This window comes from Dipodomys spectabilis, unplaced genomic scaffold (assembly GCF_019054845.1).
Source record: "Dipodomys spectabilis isolate Male_0828 unplaced genomic scaffold, ASM1905484v1 ptg000039l, whole genome shotgun sequence".
Lineage (NCBI taxonomy): Eukaryota > Metazoa > Chordata > Mammalia > Rodentia > Heteromyidae > Dipodomys > Dipodomys spectabilis.
In genome coordinates, this window is record NW_024870716.1 from 10,430,001 (window position 1) to 10,442,161 (window position 12,161).

The window sequence follows — 12,161 nt, forward strand, 5'->3', positions numbered from 1 at the left end:
GCTCCGCGTCGCCGGGGCTGGCGGGCGCGCACGGCCGGAGAGTTGGCACGCGCCTCGTCCTCGCCGCGATCGCCAGCCCGCCGGGGCCTCGCCGCCCTCTGCGCCCTGGGCTCCCACCATGGGGACGCCTCCCGGCTCCTGAAGAGTTGCCAGAGCCGGGCCGATCGCCCCCGCGATCCCCCCTCCCCTCCACCTGGAGTGTCCCGAGGAGCCGCGGGGCGGGCGGGCTATGGCGTAGGGTGAGCGCGTGGACAGAGCCGGAGGTCAGACAGACCGACAGAGACAGACCGAGACAGACTGGGGGGGCGGGGGGGTGGGGGAGAGAAGAAGAGGCAGAGATGAGTTTCCGCAAGGAGGACGGAGTGGGCAGCCTGTGCCAGAAGGCGCTGCACATCGTCACGGAGCTGTGCTTCGCGGGCCAGGTGGAGTGGGAGAAGTGCTCGGGCATCTTCCCCCGGGACCGCGGCGGCCAGGGCGCGCCCAGCACAGGTAACGGCGACCCCGCGGGGCGCCCGTCCAGGAGGGGAGCGGGACGGGGCTGGGGTGGGGGGGGTGGACACAAAACCTGCCTACCTCCTTCACCCTCCATCCTTCCTCCTGGCGCCCCGCAGCCGCTTGGGGGTCTTGGGGTGCGGGGTGTTAGGGGGAGGGGTGGGTTTTGCTTCTCCCACTCTGGTCGCCTTCCAGCCTCTCCACCTCCCCATCCTGTCTGGCGCTCGCGCGCTCTCTCTCTCTCTCTCTCTCTCTTCCACCCCCCCCCTTCTCTCTTTGTATGTCTTTCTGTCTCTCTCTGCCTCCCTCTGTCAGTGTCTCTCTCTGTATCCCCCCACATCGGTCCTCCCCCCCCCCCGCCCCCCGTTTCTGTCTAGATCTCCGAGCTCTCGCTCCTATGCCTCCAGGTTCCCAAGTCTAAGCACAGGCCAGGAGCCCAGGGGCGCCGCTCCCTCCCCGGCTCGCTGTATTTGCTCCGCTCCAGGCTTACCTAAGCGTCCAGGGTCACCGTCACCGGCTTGACCTTGACGGAGGGAAGGGGATCAGCTAGCTGGGGATCTGGAATCTGCGGCGTGCCGAGAACCCCGGGGGGGAGAGAGGAGTGGCTGCCCTGGCTTTGGGATAGGAGAATGAAGGGATCTTCCTTTGGGGGAACTTTCAGCTACAACCTGTCGAGCTCTTGGGAGTTTACAAAGCGTGTGAACACTGCAGTTCGGTGTCTGATGGCAAAAGAGCAGGGATTATTATGGTTTTTTTTTAAAAAAATGTTTACTTTAAGTAATTATACAAAAGAGTCACTATTAACCAGTACAGTGCCTCTTGACCAGTGTCATCCTATTAATATCGTCACCCATCCCTCCCACCCCACCCCTTCCCTCACTTCTCTTAATTTTTAGATTATGTATTGAATTTGTTCTCCTCATTTAACAAAGCAGTTTATCAGAGCAGAGATTATGGATCTCTTGTTGAAGACCGAGGCCAACTAGAGAGGAAGTGGATTAGAGGGTCTGAAACCCAAGCAATTCCTTCCCTGTTCCCATAACCCTTCCCTCACCCCCCCCCCCAAAAAAAAAACCAGGCACTTGCCCTACCCCTTCCAGCAACTTATAAGAACCTTAGGAGGGGTGGATGGGGGAAGAAGCCCCCTGTCAGAATCCTGGAGAGGGGAACTAAGGGGGGGTGAGGAGAGAGAGACAGAGAGAGAGAAAGACAGGGACAGAGACAGATGAAGGAGGGAAGAAGGAAGGAAGGAAGGAAGGAAGGAAGGAAGGAAGGAAGGAAGGAAGGAAAGAGGAGGGAGGGAAGAAAGAGACAAGGAAAGAAGGAGAAAAAAGGAAGGAGGGAGGGAAGAAAGAAAAACGAAGGAAGGAAAGAATCGAGATAGGAACTCCTTCCAGGTGACAGATTTCTCTCCTGTATGGGATACAGGGAGAATCAGAGCCACCAATAAGGTCATGCTGTAGGGAAAAAGATTTTAATGACCCCCGATAATGGTGGGTTTTCCCAGCTTTTAGAACTGCTCTTAGGAGTTAGGGCAACCTGGACCGGTGACCTTCAGGTCACTTGTTGATTTGGGAGACAAACACCACTCTGGAGATTTTTCAGCTCAGGGTGGTTCTTTGACTTTGCTTTGCTGGCTGTCCTTTGGCATGGTTTGGAGGTTGAGGGTCGCCAAGGCAACAGGTAAGAGCTGGACTGCCAAGCTTAGAGTGCAGAGCCCAGGATCAGAAAAATCCCAGGGGGCTAGGTAGGTAGAAAGGAGGGCGCACAAAGTAAGTCCCCTACCTTCTCACCCATCCCCCAGAATCCAAGACCAAAATGAGGAGGAGAATGATTCAATTTAGCTTGCTACACAAATACATAGACTATCTGCAGGGTTTTGGATGAAATTCTCTGGTGATGAAACAGGATCCAAGAATGGGGCTTCTGTCTGCAGCTGGCTGAGCCTGGGGTGCTATTGTTTGGATTCTGGAGGAAAATAAAATGTTGTTACTTCAGTGTGCTGGAAAGTTGGATGTGTGTGTGTGTGTGTGTGTGTGTGTGTGTGTGTGAGAGAGAGAGAGAGAGAGAGAGAGAGAGAGAGAGAATATATAGACACAATGAAGAATCATTTATTTTTTTCAGTAGGCATTAGAAGTCCTATGAGTGAATGAAACCCCAATAATAGGAGGAAAATGTCCTAAACGAGCATGTCATGTGTGAGATTGCTAATCAGGAGGTAAAGACCAAAATACAGATGACCTCCAGGCAGTTCTGGATAGCTCCTAAGTGACATAGAACTCTTAAATTGAGACTCAAAGCAGGTGGTACAGGGAAAGAAATGAGATGCTTTAAGTGTAATAACCTGGGTTTAGGTTATTTAACAATTGGTGCTGTGAATTAAATGTCTGATTCTTCCCCTCTCCTGATCACATAGCAAATAGTGACTTCTTAAGTCAAAATAGCTGGTAATAATGCTCATTTCTAAATCACTCTACAATGGATGGCTATGTAAGTTGAAGGTAAAACAAGCTCAGAAAAGATTCAGAGCTTTCCCAGAGCATTATAAGAAGCTCTAGGGTGGCTCCTGCTTGTAATCCTAACTACTCAGGAAGCTGAGATCTGAGGATGACGGTTCAAAGCCAGCCCAGCTAGTCGTGAGACTCTTATCTCCAATAACCACTAGGAAACTGGAAGTGGCACTGTGGCTCAAGCAGTAGAGCACTCGCCTTGAGCTGAAGAGCACAGGGATAGCACCCAAGCCCAGAGTTCAAGCCCCATGACTGATTAAAAAAAAAATACTGGAATGCTGAGGGAAAATACAAAGCAATATATTGTTCTCCAGTGTTTTTCAGTTATTCTGTTACTGGATTTGGGCTCATTTCTGGTCAGTCTTTAATAGTTGCTTAAATGTTCAACAAGCTCAAGGAATCTATGTTGCTTGTTAGAGAGACTTCATAAAAATCACAACTAATCAAACCAACTAAGTTCACAGCCCCTTACAGCTGTGTAAGATCTAACCCTCACTGTACATATGTTAATGAGCACTTAATTCATCAGTGTTTTAATTTTGCATTTTTGTACAATTCCAATTTGGAGCTAAAGATTATAAAAATTAAGCTAGGAGCTAGTGGTTCACACTTGTAATCCCTGTTTCACAGAAGGCTGAGGATCTGAGGACTGCAGTTCAAAGCCAGCCTGGGCAGGAAAGTCTGTGAGATGTTTATCTCCAACTAACTAGCAAAAAGTCCTAAGTGGAACTATGGCTTAACTAGTAGAGCATCAACTTTGAGTGAAAAAGCTAGACGAGCACCTAAGCCCTGTGTTTAAGCGGCAGTACTGACAGCAAAAGTAATTAATTAATTGTTCCAAGTTCATGAGTGTGTGTACATATATATATATACATATATATATATGTATATATATATATGTATATACATATATCAGTTTCTTAGAGATGAGGATACTGAGTTCAGTCTACAGTAATGAAAATACTATAAAAATATATAACTAAGTAAAAATGTTTAGGTAGCATTATGATTTTTCTCTGAGATCAAGGCATTTTGAGTTTATTGCTAAGTGCTTACATGGAATTGGAGCACCTGATATGTCTTCCTTTTTGGGACAAAAAAACAGATTAATAATTAAGAATTAATCATTCAAGTCATTGAATTATCCTTTTTTTTGGTGTCAGTTCTGAGGCTTGAACTCAAGGTCTTGAGGCTGCCCCTGAGCTTTTTTTTTGCTTAAGGCTAGCACTCTACCACTTGAGCCACAATTCCATTTCTTGTTAATTGGAGATACAAGTCTCACAGACTTTTCTGCCCAGGCTGGCTCAAATTGAGATCCTCATATTTCAGCCGCTTGAGTAGCTAGGATTACAAGTATGAGCCTGAGTTATCATTTTTGTATGAACATGGTTTGTAGACACCTTAAAAATGGTCTAAAGAATACACTTTAGACATGTGCATGTACACATTTTTCCCTTGAGACTTGCAAGCCTGAAAAAGAGTAATTAAACCACAATACATTCAATGAATAGACCCACCCAAAAAAGAAGATATGAGATGGTCATTTCACCCTCCAGTACATCCTCACTCCTGTGAGAAATGGTCAACTTCTACGTTTAACACCTTGTCTCACGTACTTTAAGTCTGTACATTACCCTTTGTCACATCTACTCCAAAAATCAATTAATTGGTGATTCTCCTCAAAGACCAAAGTCTCAGCAAGCATATGTCTTCTTTTATTCACAAGTGTCAATATTTTGGAAATACTGGAGACTTTTGGGGGAGGGTCTTAATATTTTCTTTCTTCCCTTCCTTCCCTTCCAGCCTCTTCCCTCCCTCCCTTCCTCTATCCTCCCCTCTTTCTTTCTTTCTTTCTTTCTTTCTTTCTTTCTTTCTTTCTTTCTTTCTTTCTTTCTTTCTTTCTTCCTTCCTTCCTTCCTTCCTTCCTTCCTTCCTTCCTTCCTTTCTTTCGGATTTTGAAGTAGTTCCAGGGCTTGAACTCAGAGTCTACCATACTTTTACTTGGCTGCTTTGCTCCTGGCTGGAGTGCCAGGGTTTGGAACTGAGGGTTTTGCCTCATGATAGGAGAATACTGCATGATGTGAGCGATACCTTAGTGATTTGTGTTCTGGTTATTTTTGAGTTAAGGTCTTGCTTGTTGTCCAGGCTGGCCTGGTCAGTGATTCTCCTGCTTATGCTTTCATCCACAGCTGGGATGACAAAGGCACATTACACTTTTTTGCACATTACACTTTTTTTTTTGTCAGTCATAGCTTGAACTCTGGGCCTGGGTGTAGTCTCTCAGCTCTTCAGCTCAAGGCTAGTGCTCTAACTTGAGCCACAGCACCACTTCCGGTTTTCTGGTGGTTAATTGGAGATAAGAGTCTCATGGACTTTCCTTCCACAGGCTGACTTTGAACCATGATCCTCAGATCTCAGCCTCCTTAGTAGCTAGGATTACAGGTATGAGCCACTTGGGCCTGGCTCACTCTTCACTTTTTCTGTTAAGATGGAATCTCCCAAACTTTCTGCCCAAGTTGGCCCATTCTGGATCTGCACCTCTGTAGGTAGAATTGGAAGTGAGAGCAAATCTGATGGCTCACACCTATCATCCTAACAATTCAGGAGGCTGAGATCTGAGGATTATGGTTTGAAGCCAGCCAGGGTAGAAAATTCTGTGAGACTTTTATCTCCAATTGACCATCAAAATCCAGAAATGAAGTTATCACTCACCAGGCTTGAGTGAAAAAGCCAAAATGAGAACATGCGGTCCTGAGTTAAAGCCCCACTACTGGTGCGTGCACACACACACACACACACACACACACACACACACACACACACACACACATGCAGTGTGTAAGAAAACGGTCTCCAGCCCTGTTTTATTATTCTTGGAACAAATCAAAGACCAACATTGCCCCTAAGAGGGTGAGATTTCTGAGATCTGTTAGGTACTCAGTTGTCTATTTTATTCAAATAACATTTCCTTTCAAATTTAATCATCACTGTATGTTTGCTTTAAAAAATCATTTATGAAATACATCATTATGGAATACATCTGCCTTCACTGACTAGTTTTAAAATAAACTTTTGGTAGAAAACAAACATTACCATAAACATTTAATGGCATTTCCTATGACAGTTACAATTATTTGTGAAAGTGAAATGAAGTTGAGTGTTGGTGGCTCACACCTGTAATCCTAGGTATTCAGGAGGCTGAGATCTGAGATCACTGTTTGAAGTCAGCCAGGCAAGAAAGTTAATGAGTCTCTTATCTCCAATTAACCATCAGAAAACTGCAAGTGGAGCTGTGGCTCAAAGTGGTAGAGTGTTAGCCTTGAGCAAAAGAGCTCAGGGACAGTGCCCAGGCCCTGAGTTTAAAACCCTTGACAACAACAAAAGTGAAATGAGATTTTTCCTGATCTGTATTTCTTCTCCTAATGATGTCACCAAAATGTAAGCTCTTCAAGACAGGCTGTTGCTTATTGTTTTATATACTAGAGGCTCAATAAATATTAGTTGCATGAATGAGTAAAATGACTTCTATTTTTATAAAATAATAGTTCTACTTAATAACTTCTAAATGCCTTGTGCAACTAATGACATATTCCTGAATCTTTCCTGTCTGTAGTGTCTAGTACAGTATCCTAGGCAGAAATGCATACAAAATATTTGGTTTATAGTCAGGCACTTGTAGCTCACTCTTATATCCTAGCTACTCTGGAGGCTGACATCTGAGAAGTGAGGTGCCATGCCAGCCTGGGAAATATAGTCTGAGACACTTTTCTCCAATTAACCAGCGAAATGCTGGAACTGGAGCTGTGGCTGTAGTCATAGAGTACTATCCTTGAGTGAAAAACACTAAAGGGCAATGCTTAGGACCTGAGTTCAAACCCAGTACTAGCATACACTAAAAAAAAGTAAAGTTTGGGGCTGGGAAGGTGCCTCAGTGTTAGAGCACTTGCCTTGCATGCCTGAGGCCCTGGGTTCGATTCCTCAGCACCACATAAGCAAAAAGAAAAAAGCCGGAAGTGGTGCTGTGGCTCAAGTGGTAGAGCGCTAGCCTTGAGCTGAAGAGCTGAGGGACAGCGCCCAGGCCCAGAGTTCAGGCCCCACGACCGAACCCCCCCCCAAAAAAATGTAAAGTTTATGAAAATGATAGGAATTAAAGCACTTGTTCATTTAAAAACTAGAATTTTGCTTTTCATTGTGCTCATCCTGAGGTTTGAACTCAAGTCCTGGACACTATTCTTGAGCTTTCTTGCTCAAGGCTAGCTCTCTACCACTTGAGCCACAACTCCATTTTCAGTTTTTTAGGTAGTTAACTTGAGATAAGAGTTTCACAGACTTTCCTGCTTTGGCTGGCTTCAAAACTGTGATCCTCAGACCTCAGCCTCTCGAGTACCACTGGCACTTAGCTAAAAACTAGAATTTAATGATCACCATATGCCAAAGCAACTGAACACAATATGAACATCTATTGATTTCCTTAGAGTAGGATTAGACGTAGCTGTGAGTCCACAGCTGAATTTGTGTTATAGAGTGGATGTTCTAAGCTTCCTGAAATTCTGGAACAGTGGGAAGATCTGATTCATGCAGATTCTCCTTCACTTACAGTAGAATTACATCCTCATAAACCAATCATAAGTTGGAAATAAAAGTCCAAAATGGCTGGGCACCAGTGGCTTATGCCTGCAACCCTAGCTACTTGAGGAACAAGATTCGAAGCCAGTGTAGGCAGAAATGGCCATGAGACTATTATCTCCAATTAGCCAGCAAAAAGCCAGAAATAGCACTATGGCTCAAGTGGTAGAGCATTAGCCTTGAGCACAAAAGGCTCAGGGACAGTGCCCTGGCCCTGAGTTCAAGCCTCAGGACTGGTACACACACACACACACACACACACACACACACACACACACACACACACACACACACACAGCCTAAAATGCACTCAGTACACTTGATGGCACTGAGCATTAATATCAGTGTCATCTGAGCCAACCTAAAATGTGCTCACTCACTTATTTAGCCTATAATTGGGCATCACAAGTGAATATGCTACCACATATTACTAGCTCCAGAAAAGACGAAGATTCAGACTTCAAAATATACTATCTACCATGTATATTACAACACTACAAGCACAAAGGTCCTATCAGAGGCCATCTATATTTATATTTGCAGCAGTAAAAGAAAACTGAGCTGCACACTTGTGGCTTATGCTTATTATCTTACCTAGTCAGGAGCTGAAATCTGAGGATTGAGTTTAGAAGCCAACCCTGACAGAAAAGTCCATGAGACTGTTCACTCCTATTAACCATCAAAAATCTGGAGGTGGAGCTGTGGTTAATGTGGTAGAACACTACCTTAAGTGGAAAAGCTAAAGGAGAAGGTCCAGACCCTCAGTTCAAGCCCCAGTGCAGGTACAAAAAAAAGTTTCCCAAGTGCAATTAGTGTGAAAGTGCTAAAGAAAAATTGTACTTTCTGATACAGACTATTACTATTAAAGTTTAATAAATTACATTTTCTTACTGCTAATTTATATACTATTACTTTCCCTCTTTTTTGGTATACTCAATACTCTCTAAGTTTAGAAAGATAATTCTCTTTATGAAAAAAGGTAGTGTCCTGGTATTGTCAAATAGGATACTTTTTTTGGCGGGGGTGAGGAAGGGAAGTTGTGGTGTTTTGTGTATGCATATGTTTTATAAGAGCTGGAATTAATATGGCTCAGGTAGGCTACAAGAAAACATGTGTGCATGTCTGTGTATATGTGGGTGTATGTGTGCTCCATCTAAAGAGTCAGGTCTGTATGTCCAGGGGCTCCATGTCGATGAATTCAATCAACTGTGGAAGGAAAATATTTACAATAATCACATTAGCATTGAGCATGTGCAGATCTATTTTCTTGTTATTCTCTAAACAATGTAACATTAACACTGCTTATGTGGATTTTGCTTTTAATTAGATATGACTAGATATTACACATATAATTGCAGGACGATTCAGACTATTTGGGAGGATTGTGTTGGTTTAGTGGAAATGCTACATCATTTTATCTAAGGTGTTAGAGCAGCTATAGACTTTGATATTTGTGTGGGTCCTAGGGACTGGAAGAACAGACTGGCAGTAGCAACTATTTTCTCTCCAAGTGAGTCCTGGAGTGTGTTATATAGCATGCTGTCAATTTATTACTGTATTGTTGAATAGGAAATGCTAATGTCAATGTGTGTGTGTGTGTGTGTGTGTGTGTGTGCGTGCATGAGCACATGCGAGCTGGTACTGGGGCTTGAACTCTGAGTCTGGGCACTGTCCCTTAGCTTTTTCAATCAAACCTGGGGCTCTACCACCTCTCTAGTTTTTCAGCTGTTTACTGGTTGATTGGAGATAGAGTTTCACTGGCTTTCCTGCTCAAGCTAACTTTGAACTTCCACCCTCAGATCTCAACCTCCTGAGTAGGAAGGATGACAAGTGTGAGACATAGACATTCTGTTCACTGTCAGTTTACAAGCTTCTAAATGCCGATTTGTCCAGAATACAAAATTATCTTAGATAAGCAATATCTATTGCTTTCTTTTTGTTCTTCATGATTCCCTTAGTTCTGTTTAAGTTCTCATAAAATTATAGGGATTGTGATCAAAAGATTCTGAAGCTTTTTCTTCCTAATCTGTTGACAGGAATTGTTAATTTGTCTGAAAGTTAGTTTTCACCTTATGCTTTTCATTAGATGTTTTTACTGTGTTAAAGTCACTGATGAAATGAACTAATGCCAATAAGTCCATATGACTTTTGTGATTGACTAAGTACTTGATGTACTGTCATAATTATAAATTATTCACTCAATTAGGAGCATATACTAAGATTTTAAATAAATTTTAAAATGTGAATACCATATTGTATCATATTTGTTTGAATTAAGATACCATTGATTATGTGATACATCATTATTATATGGAGCACCAAGAAAATAAAGAGAATTCTATCAGTTAAATTAGGAACCATTGCTTGGCACTGGTGTCTCATGCCTGTAATCCTAGCTACTCAGGAGGCTTAGATTCGAGGATTGAGGTTTGAAGCCAGCCCAGGAAGGGAAGTCCATTAGACTCTTATCGCTAATTAACTTCCAAAAAAGTCAGAAATGGAGTTGTGGCCCAAATGTTAGAGCACTAGCCTTGAGTTAAACAACTCAGGGACAAGGCCCAGGTCCTGAGTTCAAACCCTAGGACTGACACTCAAGAAAACAAAGTATTAGGAAGCACTGGTTGAAATATTCATTTCACTCTTTCTGAAAGATTTATTTTACACTTAAAGATAGTTTTTTAAAAAGTGTAGAACGTTTATAAAATAATAATAACAAAGGGAAACATGAAAGAAATAGCTTCCATAACTTTAAAATTGAAGGATTGAGTTTGATTTTCTCCTCCACCACCCCCATTGTTGGTGCCAGTACTTGAACTCAGAGCCTTGAGCCCTCTCTTGTATTCCCTGCTGAAAATGGCACTCTTACCACTTGAGCCACACCTCCACTTCTAGCCTTTTGCTGATAAATTGCAGATAAGAGTCCCATAGACTGATTGTTCCCAGGTTGGCGCTGAACCAAGATCCTTAGATCTTACTGGTGCTTCATTGAATCTGATTTTTAAAAGTTGCTATTTTTTAATTCAGAATTGACGAGGCTTTTGTTTTCCAGTCAATATCAGAGTCTTCTATCACAAATGTTAATGATGCATTTTTCTTTATGTGGATACATAAAATATACAGGCCATGGGTATTGTACTCCCAACACTATGAATGATGGCAGTGCTGCCTCACATATTGGACTCACCATTTCCCTCCAATTCCCAACAGAAACCTGACTTACAAGGTGAAGGGTGCACACGTTTCTCGATAGACTACCAGATGAATTTTATACAGATCATTTGCTTTAGCACATAAATTAACAATAAAAATTACAGCCCATTGTGACCTGGCTATTAGCGAGAGTGAGTAACCATCAATCCTAAGACACATTCTGATTCCAGAAACAAGATGTTTTAAAATACACATTTTATAATCAGTTAAATATGACCATAATAGCTTTTCATCATTTACTGGAATTCCAGGGAAATAAAATTTAAATGGAATATATAAGAGGTATTACTGGCCAGGCATCCTGTGGCTCATTCCTATAATTCTAACTATTCAAGAGGCTGATATCTGAGAATGGAAGCTCAAAGCCACCTAAGGCAGGAAGAGAGACTCTAGACTCTTCATTCCAATTAAACAGCCAAAAAATAACAATCCTGTAAGTGAAGGTATGTTTCAAGTATAGTACAAGCCTTGAGTAGAGAAATTCAGACAACAGTGAGAGGCCCTGAGTTCAAGCCTCAAATATTAGCACAGAAAGATAGAGAGAAAGAGAGAGAGATATAATATGTTAATTAAATATTTACATATATCAGATTTACAGATGAGGAAGACACTGGCTAGCTGATTCCCAGTATTCCTTTCAGCTTTGAATTCATAGCAACAGAATCCTTTATTTTTAGTTGGGTTTGCTGCATGGTCACATGACTAACTTCTGACCACAGAAAATCAGGTTGGTATCAGGAGAGATGTGTCACATGATGGGGTTGAACCCTGAAAAATGAAGGGATATTGCCTTGCACCCATTTTCCCTCCCTATTCTTCATGGAGCTGTCTGGAGTTTGGACAGGGTAGCTTTCCATGTTGACCTTTTCAAGAGAAGCAAAAATCAGAAGCTGGGCACAAGTGATTCACACCAGTAACCCTAGCTATTCAGGACGCTGAGATCTGAGGATCACAGGTTGAAGCCAGCCCAGGACAGTCCATGAGACTCTTATCTTCAATTAACCACCAAAATGCCAGAAGTGGAACTGTTGCTCAAGTACTAGCCTTGAACAAAAATCCCAGAGACTGCCTAGGCCCTGAGTTCAAGCCCAAGGACCAGGACAAGAAAAAGAAAAAAAGGAAAGAAAGAGAGAGAGGGGAAGGAAAAAAGGAAGGAAGAATATAATCTTTCAAATTAAAATGAGATAGACAAAGGCCCAGAAGAGTAGATAGAGGTACAGAAATTTTATGCAAATGTATGTAATCAAGCCAGTTTGAGCAATTTTAAACCTGATTATCCCAGAGCCTAAACCAATTTCTGTAAATTTCATTAAGTCATAATCT

General features: G+C 42.8%; 1 protein-coding gene across 1 annotated transcript in view; it reads left to right on the forward strand.

Annotated features, from left to right (window-relative positions):
* Window positions 1-338: 338 nt before the first annotated feature.
* Syt10 (synaptotagmin 10) overlaps window positions 339-12,161 on the forward strand; it is an 81,595-nt gene continuing 69,772 nt past the window's right edge. Inside the window, 1 exon segment of the mRNA XM_042677712.1 lies at window positions 339-489. Coding sequence (XP_042533646.1) covers window positions 339-489 — 151 coding nt within the window.